Below are 14269 nucleotides of genomic sequence, written 5' to 3'. Positions count from 1 at the left end.
GCCGTGCCGGGCCGGGTTGGGCCGGGCTGGGTCGGGCAGGGCTGAGGCGGGCGCGACCCTGATGGCTTCGCCTTCCCCGGCGCAGGTGACGAGGGGCACGGCGACGCGCCGCAGCCGGCTGAAGCGCTCCGACGGCAGCACCACGTCCACCAGCTTCATCCTGCGGCAGGTGAGCGGCCGGGGGCGGCTCCGGGGGGCTCCGGGGCCGGGGGCTCCCCCTCGGCCGGGAGGGTGCAGCGCCCCGGCTGCGCCTCAGCGCCGCGCTCCTCGCCCTCAGCCCCGGGGCTTCGCGCGGAGTTGGCCGGCCGGCCGCGGGCGTGGCTACCCTTTAACTTCCCCGCCCTGAGGTGGTCGCAGGGCGGTTCGGCGGTGCCGTGACCACCTGTGGCTCTGCGCTGTGGCCGGCAGGGCCAGCGGCGGTCGAAGTCGCGGTGCCCCTCTGGGGGAGTTTCGGGGCGGGTGGGACCCGGCGCCGCGAGCCTGGCGGTGGTGACCCGAGAGGCCTGGAAAATGCACCTGGGGCCGTGACTTCTCCTGAGAAACACCCGTGCTGCGTCTGCCTTCCAGCTTGTGAGCCGTGGTTTATGCTCCGGGTGGATTTCTCAGCTATCCGCTGTGGCGGTGCCGGCAAGAAATCCACTTCTCCGAGAGGACGGGAGCCCAGGTTTTAGCCCTTGCTTGCTCTGAGGAGTTGAAGGTTTCTGCGAGATGTGTGCTTGCAGAGATGTCGTGCGCCGGCACCTCAGTTCGGGGCTCCAGGCTCCTCGGTGCTAATTATACCCGGCCCTGCTTCCCCTGGCGTTACAGGAGCAGCGGTAGCAATTTAGACGAAGCCTCCTGCTAATAACTATTTCTGCCCTTTCTTCTTCTATTTGCAGTCTCGCGCTCTTGTCTGCTAGCTGTCCCTTGGTAAAACAACGGCTAGCAGCCGTAGCCGCCGAACCTTCGCTTTCTCTCCCGAGTGATGTTTGTCAGAGTAAATATTATTAACCTGCTCGAGAGGGAGAAGAGGTAAAAGGTTCCTTGGCGCATGGCCCTGACTTCAAGCTCGCCCAAATTTCTCGGTGCTGTTAGTAGAAATTTAAAGGAGCAGCAGGAGAGCGGATGAGGGTCCTTGGAAAGCCAAGGGAGGCTTGTTGAGCGTGGAAGCCCGTTTTGCGGAGACGTGCGAGGTGTGGGGCTGGTCCGTGGGTGAGGGGATGGAGTGTGGCGATTCCTCGCGTCCCGCAGGGCGAGGTGCGCGCGGCAGGAGGAGCTGGAGGGGATCCCAGCCAAAGGAATTAGAGATCCAGCAACAGCAAGGAAATGGAAAGGCGCTTCCAGGCTGGGTGAGCACATCGTGGTAGTTGAGCAGGTGGCTGCGGGCCCTTCCTGGAGATGTCCCGGAGAATTTTCAGGCTGTTGGAAATGCCACTTCAAGTGATCCATAGGTGTTGTGCTCACGCGGGAGGCTGAGGGCTTGTGACTGAGGCACACCGAGGGGAATCGGCGTCATTCCTGAGCACGGGATGTCCGAGGGAGCGAGTCTGCGCCGCGTGGCGCTGAAAGCCTCGCACGTGGGAGCGCTCACGGCAGTACCTGGGGAAAGCCGCTGCTCGCGTGAGAGCTGCTGCTCTTCAGACAAGCGGGCTGGATGTGACGGGTGAATTAGATTGCATCAAGTATCTCAGCTGTGTTCAAAACACGCTGAACGTTTCTTCTGCTTTGCACATTTTTTTGGTCTCATGGCTTAGGACTCAGTGTGCTCTGGAGGCACTGCGGGATTCAGTGTGTTTGGTGCCTTCTGGAGAAGGTAGGGAGACTTGCATTTACTTTTCAAATCCCTCTCGATGGGATAGTGGTGTGTGCGACGTGGGTCGTAGCACATTTGAGGGGCACTGCCAAATACTTAAGGCTCCTGGTTTTGATCTAGCAGAATAATAAATAATATTTTGTGATTCCTGCATCCCTACGTTTGGCTGAATTAGGATGGAAATTGCAGTGTGCAAGGATTATTTGCCTGTCCTCTACTGCGACAGTCCTGTGGCTTCCAAGGTTTGGGTTTCAGAACTTCGTCTCCTCCCGTGGATGATGTGCACACAATGTTCGCTGTGCTCTCCACGCTGCTGGTGTGGGTGACTGCTGTAGTCACAGACACCGCTTGTAAGCACGTGTTGCAGGCATTGTCCACGTGAAAACACACGTTTGAGTGAGAATGAGGGCAGCTGCGTTCCTCAGCGTCGGTCCTTTCAGAAAAGTCAGGGAGATGCATTTATTTTAGTCACTCTCCGAGATGACATTTCAGACTGCAGCGATTTCGGACGGCAGGAGATCCACGGTCATTTTGTATCTGGAGACCTTTGGAGCAGGCAAGTGCGTTAGTTCCCTACATGAGATCAGTAGGAAGATTTCACTTGGATTGTGTGAGCTGAGCAACAAAAATAACTCTTGGGTTGCCTCCCACCTTCCCCTCGCTGAGGGAGCGTGAGTAGAAGAGCTGCATCAAAGAAGTGTTTAGGTAAGGGTCGCGTTAGTTCTTCCTGTGCGTTCAGTACAATGTTCCTCACCGTATGGAAATTCTGCTCCTCGCCACTCCTGTACACACTGCGGTGTTTCTGCTGCTCCTTTAGTGCTGGAACGAGCACTTCAGGGTTGGCATTTTGTCTTTGAGAAGTGCAAAGAAACTCCTGGTAACAGGACTTGTCTTCAAGTAATGTTGGAGATGTAAGTGTAATTAAAAGCAAAAAGAAATTCTGTTAGTAAGATTTGCAATATGTGTCTCAGAGGAGTTTAAATATGTTTTGGATCTCGGATGTGTTATGAGTTGTGAACTAGTTTTCACAATACCAATGGAAATTTTACTCTTTTCCTTCCTTTTGTGTTAGGGGAGGCACAGGTCCCCCAGCCTTGAGCTCTTTACTCAATTTTTCATTATGTTGCGTTTAATTTTGGTTTAAATTCATAGGTCAGTTTAACTTAGCACCAGGATAATGTTTGTACAAGCTTCTGCGGTTGTGTTTTTGTCAAGACCGGGTGGTGATAAGTGCGGGCAGTCGCTTTGAGTCTTGTGTGTGTCAGCAACGGCAGGGCTACAAATGTACCGCGCGTGTGGAGAGCCGACGGTGCCCGTAATTGCCTCTTAACGGAGAAGCGCTGCGCTGCAAGACAGGCGCTGAGTGATGTACAAGTGGGGACAGGGAGGCACGGCTGGAAATCTGCCGGCTAGTGCGAGAGAACGATTTCTCCAGAGGGTAAGGTCACTCGTAGCCTCGTGTGACCTTCAGGCTGCCTTGTGGGGGCACCGAGTTTTGCAAAGCGGTAACACACGTTGCCTTTCCTTCGGTGCGGGGCAGTTTTAGGTCCTGTGTTAGAAGGTGGGCACACGAGTGAGCAACCTGCTCGTCTGTGCTTTGCTCCGCCGGCAGCACGGGGCAGTCCCCTGCCGCCCCCAGCAGTCAAGGCACCCGCTGAGGTTGGCGGCGCGTCGTGGGCAGCACGAGGAGCTGCTGGAGCCGAAACTCGTGCTGGTTCCTGCTGGAGGGCCGTTGACATCAGCAGTGCTCCTTCCACTCCGGCTCACCTGGGGCCCATTCCAGGGCTAAATTGCTTTAGGGTCCGTGGGGATAAACGTTTAGTTTGTTTAATGCCAGTAACAATCATCAATTACAGCGCTAATTTGTGAAGAGCTCTGGAGCTATTCTCCAGTTCGGTAACTGGCAGCGTTCCTTTCCTGACACCGCTGCCTGCAGCGCTGTTTGGTGGTGGTGAGGCAGGACAGGAGCTCACGGCGCTGCTCTCCGTGTGCTGTGGGTACCTCTGGCTGCTGCAGGAGGGCTGCTCGCCGCTCAGCCCCATCCAGCCCGTCCCCGGGCAGCGGAGCGGCTCCGGCACTCCCGAAGTGCTGCAGGTTTCGGGGTGCTGCTGCCTGGGCACCTCCGCCTGGGTGGCAGAGCCGAGGCTGCGAGCAGGCCTGGCGCTGAAGCTGTTAATGCCGTGCTTGAGCGAAGGCCGGGCGTACAAAATTGTACTTCTGACGTGGTAGGTGCTGCTCAATTCCATTTAACGAGTCCCTTAAGGGACAGAAGTCAATTATCAACGTGGTGGCATAAGCAAATAAGTAGGCCAGCTGAAAACATATGCTTATAGTTTTGCAAACGCCGTAATAATAATTCATTGTTGGTTTGTTTGTTTTCTCCCGAGGATTTTGTTTCCACCCTTTATGTTGACATGACGTGACTTGTAATGCAATTATTTTTTCCTTTGACTTCTGGTAGCACCATTTCTGTTGCCCATGCTTTCTTTCAAGGAATTTCATTGGGAAAAGTTGGGTGACCTGTGAACAACAACGAAAGTCGCCCAAAGGCTATGTCACAGCACCACGCCTTGTCAAATAAAGTGCCCCGGTGGCTGCTCCCGTGCTGCAGGTGGTCCTGGTGGCGTCGCTGGGGCAGCGACTGCACCTCCTCCTTCCCAGGTACGTGTGCCAGGAGTCCTTAAAGCCTTTGTGTGTCTGCTGATACAATTTTGGGAGGAAAAAGCTCAAGAGTCTGTGTAACTGAACTAGGGATGCCCAGGGGCAGTCGGTGCCTGAGGCAGGGACTGTGGCACGAGGAGATGGGACGAGCAGCGCACCCGAAAGGGCCCTGAAAGGGCATCCGAGGTCCCCGCTCCGCCTGCCCTCTCTCATTTTGGGAAGGTTTTGTTAGATGAAGTCTTGTGAGCTGAAGGACGGATGGATTTTTGCCTTTGATGGGAAGGAGTCGAGTTTAGGGTGCCTCTACTCTTAAATACACAACCAAAATTTGTCTTTTTCTGGACCTGACGGCTTGACCCTCATTCTGCAGGGCTGTTACTTGTTATCTCCTGCGCCTTGCCAGGCAAGCGTTGTGGTAATTCCCGTGCTGGAAATGAAATACGGGGCTATCTGCTCTTGGACACCAACAGGGCCCTTTAATAACGTCCTCTGGGAGACTCAGAGTAGTCAATGGACATTCTCTTCACCTCTTGCCAGAGACTTAGTGTAGCCAGAGTGTAGTTGTCTGCTGCAAGCACATCTAACTACATAAAGCCATATTTAGACATACATTTTATTTCTGGAAGGTTTTTTGCTGATTGTTTTTTAAAGATAGTTGAAGTTAAAGTTGGCTTTCTTTTAAGACAGTTAAACCTAGCGTTGTATCTCTGGTAGTGCTTGTGCTTGCTGCTTTTTCATCTGTGATATTAAGAGGAAAAGGAAACAGAAAATACCTTCTATTATTTGACCATCTCCTAAGCCACGGCAACATTTTTAATGGTTGAAAAAAAAAAGTGAATATCTCTCAAAAGAGTTTTGTTGCTTTGTTTTCAGGTTAGTTATTTTTTCCTGTGCCTCTGGACACGCGATTGTGGTGTTCTCCCTGCGGGACCAAGCGGCATACTCTAGTTGGATGTTGGCATCCGCATTCATTCTCTTTGTTCGGTCAAGACAAAGTAGTTTTTGTATATCAGATTTGGAAAGCTCTGAGGGCGTCTGAGCCATTTGTGTTGCTGTTCATAAAATCTGAAGGCCTTTCCCTTAGCACACACGACGTGTAACCAACCAGCCCGTTGCCGTCTCAGGTGTCTTCTCAGCTGTGAAGCGCACGAGTTCTGTCGTCTGCCCAGGAAAATGCCAGCTGAGTTCTGTACGCCAGCACTTTTCAAGAGCGTTGCATGGCCTGAAGTACAGTTTGGAGCTTTTTAGCTGATGTTATTTGCTGACTGTACTGTAAAGTGGTGACCTCGGGTGGGAGGGTGCTCGTCCTGGGTTGCCAAACTGACAGAACAATCTCATCCCTGCTGCTGGTTAAGAGGAATTAATTTTGCTCTTTGCTGATCGGTGATGTACATGGGCAGATGTAGTGATCTTTTCGTAAAATTTTTTTTCCCTTCAGTTCTTGTTTTAAAGCCATCTTCCTGAGGATGTAGTGAGCCATCAGTGGGTGACCTTGAGACGTTGGTCTTCTGTAACACAGATTCCTGATAGCGGGAGGTGGGTGATGCCGAGTGCTGGTGTCCAGTCCAGTCTAGATGTGCAACGAACCAGGCATTTCTCAAAACCAAATGCTGATTAGATTGATAAAATATATATCTGCAAGGGAGCAGATCAGAATCTCCGTGATTTACCAGGATGAGCTCAATTCTACGATGAGTCATTAATTTCTAAAATATAACTTACTGTCATGGAATATGATTATGCCTTCGACACAGGGCTGGATCATTATTTCTATACAGCATTTAGAAACTGTTAAAGCATTTGACAGGTGAATAAAAGATTCATCCCCGTCTCCAAAGAATGCAAGGCTTGTCTTCGTGGCAGAGCGGCATTGTTTTAACTCGCCTTTGTTCTCAAATCCGTGTGCTTAACTGGTACAGCAGTTGTCTCTTTTAAGTTAAACCCTGCTGAAGCACAGCTGACTTTGGTTTAACCTAGCCTGCATGTCCCTTGGAGTGTCCTCTGTCCTTGGCCTCCGTGTCGGGCACAGCTGGAGGCATCTGGCTGTCCCGTGTCGGTGCGTACATCTGGAAGCTGCGCTGGCCTTTGTCACAGGGCTGCCTTGATTCCCACATCCCAAAATCCTGCCTTGGTTGGGTTTTTCCTTGCACATCTGGGTTAGGGGGTGGCCGCGGGGCGAGCTTCACCAGTCTGAAGTGGCAGTAGAGGGAAACTTCCATGGCTTTTCTTGTTGGGAAACGGAAAACGGGAAATGTGGCTTCCCTCCGTGATCCTGCCATCACCGCGAGGAAGCCAGCAGGCTCCCTGCGAGTTTCGGTTCCTCATCTGGAGAGCGAGCGTGGCTGCCTGTCTCTGTGTCACCGGGAGGCTTAATTGAATGCTTCTTAATGCACTAATTGAATCTCAAATTATGTTCCCATTAGTCTTCCGCTGGAAAAGGAAAAGGATTTTTGTCGTTGTTTGCAAGCAAATAACGATCGTGAGTGCGTGCTGCTAATAAATAAATAAAGAGATCCCCGAGCTGTGGGGTTTGTTTGGATTTGTGCAGAGCCACCTAGGAGCCGTCGAGGCAGGTTCGTTACGCTCGGCTAATGAGAAGCTCTCGTCCGTGAGCACGGCACGTGGCGGGGAGGACGGGTCGGCTAACAAGAGCATCGGAGATCGTGTAGGTGACGGAGGGAGATCGTGAAGGTGACGGAGATCGTGCAGGTGACAGCTCGCTGTGTTAACAGCATCCCTTCTGGGTGCTTGGTGGAGCCGTTGGCACGGGTTCGTGGAAGCCCGGGCCCTTAAAATCTCACTTAAAAATGTTATCCCCTCTTCTTCAGCAGATGTGCTGACCGGCTTATTGTCTCCATGGGAACAAGGTTTCATTTTTAAAATAGCCTAAAGTCACACAAGAGAAGTCAGATATTAATAGCAGAGGCAGCGTAGGTATGAGTAAAAAAATAGGGTTTGGCTCTTCCTCATCCAAAATTCCCTGTAGTTTGGAGTTGCCTGTCTCTTTGTGCGTGGTGTGGGTGTTTGTTTCCATGTATCCTCCTGGAGTGACCTATAAAATTAATTCCCCTTATCACACGGTGGTGTCACAGTGCAATACGTGGTACAGTGCCGCTCGGGGCACGAGGGCAATACCCAGTGCGTGCTGCGGGATAGGTAAGCAGATGAAAATCCTCCGCGGAGGCTCGGAGCTCCGGCACCCCAGGAGCCCTGTGCCTTCCCCTGGCCTTCGGTGGCCTGGCCGCAGCCTCGCCGGGGGTCTGTGCCCTGGGCTTGCAGCCCTGGCGTGTCTTCCACGTGGTACCAGATCGTACAGAAGCTGCAGCTGGGGGTCGCAGCGCCGCGTGAGGAACGAGAGCCGCTTTCGGGAGCTGGAGCCCCGGGAAGGCTGCGCCTGCGTTTGCCGTCAGGCAGTTTCTATGGACACCGGGAGTTTGTGTCAAATGCAATCTCGGTGCGATTGTCTGTGCTGAATATAGAGGAAGCTGAGATGATTACATGGGACTCCAAACCTGTATTTGTTAAAATGTGTCGTGGTGCTTTGAGAAGAATATGGTGGTGACAGAAATAGCTTTTTCCTAAAATCCTTGGGTCTTGGGTGACCTGCGGAGTTGGAAAAATAGCTTCGTAGCTCCTTTGTGTTCGTTTCAGGGCTACGTGGGGAAGCCTGACTGTATAATTTTCACATTTCTGCTCTTGGAAACCAAAAACTGTTAGAAAGTGATTTTGGTAGTTGATCAAGCGTATTAACCTAAAGGATGTCAGGACACAGGGGAGAGCTCCTGCTGTCAGTGCGTGTAGGTGGGACTCTATATACCTGGGAAGCAGTCGCTCGTTATGCGCTGAAACCATTGGTCCAGAGAATTACAGTCATAAAAATACAAATAACAGAGAATGCAGGTAAAATCAAATGAAGGTTGCGGCTGGAATAGTGCTGCTTCTGTGCAGGAAGAGATGCCCTGTGCTGGCTGCTCTGCGTGGGCCCCTGGCGCTTGTTTCTTCCACTTGCCCTCCACGGCTGTTCTCGCACCACCACCTCCTCCTGCCCGCCTCATCTCCGTGGCCAGCCGAGAGCACGGCACTGACGGTGTGTACCGAGCCACAGAAGGGTTGGTTTTTCTTAAATATGAAAGAGGTGGGGGACCGAAAGGGCACCTCGTCCAAATGAGCTCTCACGACGCGATCTGTTGTGCCTGGGTGGGGCGTTCGTTTCTTGGGCGATCTGTTCCTGGCGACTGAAACTGAGCTTCTCATTAGGAGGTGTTTCATCAGCTGGCGTGCTTTTTTTCTCCTCTTTTATTCATCTTGAAATTATTAAGGAAAAAAAAAAAGACCTCAGCACAAAAGCCATTTCTTAGGTTTAATGGCCAGTTGGGGTTAATGGCCCGAGGCACATTAACCTGCCAGCCGGCCGTTCATCTTCCCCGTGCCTCGCAGCACTCATGGCTTAAATATTATGTTCCCATCTTGCCTTCGATGTCTTGTTGGCCTCGTGGGGAGGAGCTGCCCCCGTGGGGTGGCAGCACTTTGTGAGAGGCTGGAGACGTGGCGCTGCGGGACGCTGGAGGCAGTGAAGGCCGCCTCCGCGGCTTGCTGCGGTGCCGGGGGGCTGGGGCTTCCCAATCTAGCCTGCCGGGTGGGAGAAGAAGGTCACGGGGACACGGAGATGTGAGGGATGAGGTGGGGCTGAAACGGCCACGGGGAGGTGAGAGCGCTGGGAGGAGACGGGGGAGCGGGGATCGAAGCCGGGGTGTGGGCTGGGTGACAGGGAGGGCGCCTGTGAAGCGAAGGGAGGGCAAAGCCGGGGGCCTTGTCCTAGAATCAGAGCGGCTCGGGTTGGGAGGGACCTCAAGGATCACCCAGTTCCAACCCCCTGCCATGGCAGGGACACCACCCACTACATCACGATGGCCAAGGCCTCGTCCAGCCTGGCCTTGAACACCTCCAGGGATGGGGCAGCCACAGCGTCTCTGCGCAGCCTGTGCCAGGGCCTCACCACCCCCTGAGGGAAGAATTTCCTCCTAACGTCTCATCTAAATCTCCCCTCCGTTAGTTTAAAACCATTCCCCCTCGTCCCATCATTATCCACCTGAGCAGAAAGTCACTCTCCATCTTTGTTAAGCCCCCTTTAAGTACTGAAAAGCTGCAATGAGGTCCCTCCGGGGCCTTCTCCAGGCTGAGCAGCCCCCGCTCTCTCAGCCTTTCTTCACGGGAGAAGCTCATTTCTAGGACTGCGACCACCCAGCCTCAAAGCGCCCGCGCAGGGCGGCGTGCTCCGCCTGCTGAAGGGTAACCGTGCGGGTGTGCAAGGCAAGGAGTGGGAAGAGGGGAAACCACAAATACCCATTTAATTAACTATTTTAAATTTGACTATGGACGTTCGGGGATATTTTGTTGCTGTTGGCTTCTTTCAGGAAATGTTGTTCTCTCTCTCTGCGTCATATCCTGCATTTCTCTCTTAAAACTGGCTGCGGACTCAGCCTGTCGTGACGCTCCCTGGTTGATGAGGGCTGCCCAGTCTATGGAGTGCCACCAGCAAATTAGTAGAGAGATATGAAGAGATGAGGAAAAGTTTAAAAACAAAAAAAGGGGGCAAAGAAAAAAGAAGAGGAGAAAAGAGAGATTGAGAAAGAAGGGGCAGAATACATCCCTCGCTGGTTTGCAGAACAAGGAGCGTACAAACTAAAAATGTTAGTGGAGACTTGCCAGAATGGGTAAGGTTGCACAATTATTGTCTTCTACAGCTTTCCCCACCCTTGTTGGGAGCTCGGGGTGTGCTGCATCACTTGCAGGAGGCAACGTGGCAGGGGACTGCCACTGTGAGATGCAGGAGGTGGAAGATACCGGCAGCTGCTGGTCGTTCATTTCTGGTTTTGCACTTCTTTTTTTTTTTTCTTCCATTTTTTTCAGCAAGAGCATGAGTTGGCAGTCTTAATGGTGAGCCCCTAAACGCCAACCTCAAGTTGTGGTGCAGGAGGGGACACTTGGATGCGGGTGCTTTAATCTTAGCATTATCCAGTAGTCAGGAGGCAGACAGCTTTTGCTGTCAAACACGATTTTCAGAGCAGGAAAGTGCATTTAAAAAAGTAAAATGATGCAAGCCTTGCCAGGCAGAGCACACCCATGTTTGACTGTATTTTCAGGCCTGCCTTCCTTGGGATTTGTCTAACGAGCTTGCCTCTCATGACCAGAGCTGAAGGAACTACTTTGTAGGCTGATTGTGTCTCCCCAGGAACAGCATGAAGAGCGGCATGCACGTGGTGTGTCCCCGCTGTGCCGTGTGCCTCCTTCATCCTTACCTGTTCCTCTGCCAGTTTATTTCTAAGGCCGTGTCCTCTCTTGTCAGACGTGGAGGTACAGAAGGTTTACTGGTGTCCCTGGTGGGCATCTTTGTGCAAGCTGCATATTTCTTATTAGAATTTCTTATACAACTGCCACGTTTTCTGCATTTTCTGCTCTTCCCATCTTTGCTTGTAAGCGGCGTGGAGGCGTTCCCTGCACAACGGGGCCGGCTGCTGCCTGCGGAGCACCACTCCCTCCGTTCAGGCCCTCTTGCTGCTCGCATTGCAAGGCTTTTGCAAGGTTTTGCACTCTGCTCCGTGAAATGTGTAGTCGCTCCTAACGGAGCGTTTGTTCTGCGTTTCAGCTTCATGCAGGATTTATCCTTGCTAGAAGCCAAGGTGTTTTATTTGTTCATTTAATGCACTTGAGGATTTTTCTGATTTAGAGCATTAACGAGTGATTGAGCAGCTGACGTCCCTCCATGACAAATCTCCTGCCGTTTTAAACTTCTGCATAATCATGTGCTTTGGGTCCTCTCTGAGAGTTCTGGTGGCTTAGAAAGACTTCTGCACCCTGTCGTTAGCTCTGGGAATTAGCAACAAAACAGCAGCGAAGGGTCACCACGCGGTGAGCCTCTTCCAGGAAGACGGTCCCTTTTCCACTTGTCTTGGGCCATACACATGTGTCAAACCTGCAACGGTTTCACCTGCAAGTGCCTCACCTTCCTCTTCACGGATGACTCCGTTTTCTGTGCTGGTGAAATGAGAGGTTACCACTTAGATGCAGGAAAAACAGAAGTGTGATGAATTACAAGCCGGTGTAATTTATGCAGAAGCAGTGTGGGGGAAACTGCAGCCCACTCTTGTTCCACATAAATTATGCATGTACCTCCTTGAAAATAGCTACAGAGGGTGTTCGGATTTTTTTGGCTAATGAATCATGCCCTAAATTTCTACAGTACATACATTGACTCAAATGTCTCCCTTTTGCCCCACCTTTATTTTTAGATCAGCTGTAAACTCCTGCTGAGCACGCAGTTCCGGATGTTTCTTTATTTTCCTTACGGCAGACCTGTGCTTTGAAGACCCTGTTTTGAGAAGGGGCTCCTAAATTTACTACTTCTCCCAGAGCACTCCCACGTGAGAGCTCGCATCTCGTGCTTCGGAGCTCTCTGGAGAGATCCCTTGGCTGTTGTAGTGAGGGTATGCGTGAATAAAGGCGCGCTTGTGGGGATGCAGCCGGCTCCTGGGTTCTGTCCCTGCAAGCTACAGCTGCTGTGGTCTTCGCAGCTGGGTGGAGGACAGCGCGAAACCTTTGGTCCTGAGCACAGCAACCAAGAAACCGATGAAGGAAGCAAAGAAGGGTGCTGTTGGCGTTTGCTTGGCATTACGGGCCAGAAGAACAATGCTGCCCGCCGTGCGAAGTCTGCTCGGTGTTACCGGCCAGAAACTGGCGGAGCCTGGGGACGGCTCGAGGTGTTCCGAGCCCTGAGCAGCAGCCTGGGTGCAGCAGGGCTGGGCTCTGAGCGTCTCCTCCTGCAGCAGCCAAGTCCTTGGTCCCGCTGCCAGACAGCGGCTGGGAGCATCGTGGCCACGGGGCGGTTCTGGAAGGGAGCAAAGGTGCACAGAGGAGGATTCGGGAGGTGAAGGATTCGTGGAACACGAGGGGATGAAACAGCTTGGGGCCTAAAATCAGCCTGCTACGGGGATGCGGCGCGTTAGAGAAAGAACAAGCCGTGGAGAAGTGTGATTTTCATGGTAATAAAGGTGTGGGCGCACCAGCGTGGGCATGCCGGAGAGCGCGGCGGCACGAGGCTGCGGCTGGAGCGTGCGGAGGCTTCAGCTGGCGGGGAGGGCCACTTCTCGCTTGGCACGGACGGGGAACAAGGAATTTCAGGGTGCTGGAGAGAGACACGGTGTGTTTTGCCATATGTTAGGAGTGATCCTATATATGGAGGGACAGAGCAGATCTCATGTACAATTTCTTGAGGACTTTTTTCCTTTTTTGCCTTTTTTTTTTTTAAGTACAATATTTTTTTTCCTTTGCTGCACCTAAGCAAACAGCGATTGTGTATCTGGGGCCAAATCTCTTTTGCTCTGTCCTGCTCCTGCTGAAATCACTGGTGTCCTTCCACAGCAAAACAGGCAGGACTGCCTGAGCTAATAACGCAGGGTATTTTTCCCCTGTTTGCCATTGTCAGTAAAATTGAAGTTTGCTGCCCCTGCACGTCTACATTGTGATAAATGAAGGAAAAGCCACTTGTGGGAATGGCCCCCAAAGCAATTTGGTGTGCAACGGAGAAATGAAATCCGCCTGGCCGGGGGAATGACGCATGGCATCAGTTGCTGGTTCAGATTTCCTACGCGTTGCGGTTAGAAAAACTCAGTTTTGTGTAGTCTGGGCTGGGCTGCTGAAGCCTTCTGCTGCTGATTTGTAGGCTGTAAGTAGTGCCGGAGCTCGCAGCTTGGCCTGGGAGGGCTCCATGAGGACGGACAACGTACTGTGCCACCGGGCAGTGAGAAGAGCCGTCGTTTGGAGCCGTGTGCTCAGGGCTGCCGGCGGCACAGCGCAGGTTCGGTATTTACACGCTGCTGCCTCACTCCTCATCCTTCGAAAGTTCCTCAGCATTTCGAGGCTTGCTTACTTAAAAATAAGCCGTCAATTCTGAACAATTCAGAGAGCTCTTTAGCCAATTTCAGTGGCGTGTTTGGGTGAAAATTTTGCCTGACGACCTAAAAATTAATAGTTGTTGTTGCTCTCGTTTCTTTGTTACTCATAGAGGGAAAGTAACTGTTAGATGTGAATGTCACATTATTTATGTCTAAATACAAGAGAATAGCTCTAGTTAATAGTCGTGTCTCCTCTGTGTTAGCACTCCCGTCACTTCCGTGTCACCATTGCCACTTTTAGAGTAGCAGAAGCTACACCTGAAGTCTTTTACAACCTATTTAATGTCCCGTTCTCAATATACGTTTGAATTGCTCTTAAGCCCACCAGCCACAGGTTGGCCAATTTCTGTCTTTCCGCTTCCTGGCAGACTGTAATTCTGTACGGATTTCACTGTGCTTGTGGCTGTCGCTTTCATGGCTTCTCACCTGCTCTGCTTCAGCTTGCTGCTGCTTTAGCTTTTGGGTCTCAGGCTCCAGCGTGCACCGGGGCGCTCCTCACCTCCGGCGGTTCCCGTTTTTTGCTCATTTTCTTGGTTTTGGGTGCGGGAGGCGGTGGCTCAGAGCACCGTGGCCAGCCCTCCCTGCTCTCGTTCCTCAGCCAGCATCGTCTCTGTCTCTGATTACCTCAGGTGCTGAAGGCGTGCTGATCCGGCCGCGAACAAGCAGTGGGAATGCACCGTGTTAGCTTCCAGCATTAATCCCGTGTGGTTTTTCTCAAGTCCGTGGTGTTAGAGATGGATCACCCTGCTCTCCTCAGTGGTTTCAACCTGTGCTGTTTTCTCACGCAGGTCTGGCACCAACCATCCCTTCCTCGGCACGATGCGCTTTAACCCAGCCACGGGATGAAGGGCCTGGTTCGGAGGGG

General features: G+C 52.4%; 1 protein-coding gene across 4 annotated transcripts in view; it reads left to right on the top strand.

The window, feature by feature from the left end:
* The window catches only part of CACNB4 (calcium voltage-gated channel auxiliary subunit beta 4), a 77574-nt gene that overhangs the window by 178 nt on the left and 63127 nt on the right, over window positions 1-14269 (top strand). For all 4 annotated transcript variants that reach the window (XR_007169829.2, XR_010832279.1, XM_048080974.2 and 1 more), the window contains exon 2: window positions 86-169. Coding sequence is in view for 2 of the 4 variants with exons in the window: in XM_048080974.2 (XP_047936931.1) it covers window positions 86-169 (84 nt within the window). In the remaining 2 variants the exon portion in view is untranslated. The remainder of the gene's footprint in view (window positions 1-85; window positions 170-14269) is intronic.

The sequence above is a fragment of the Anser cygnoides genome, chromosome 6 (genome assembly GCF_040182565.1).
Source record: "Anser cygnoides isolate HZ-2024a breed goose chromosome 6, Taihu_goose_T2T_genome, whole genome shotgun sequence".
NCBI lineage: Eukaryota > Metazoa > Chordata > Aves > Anseriformes > Anatidae > Anser > Anser cygnoides.
This window is presented reverse-complemented; position numbering and strand designations above follow the sequence as displayed.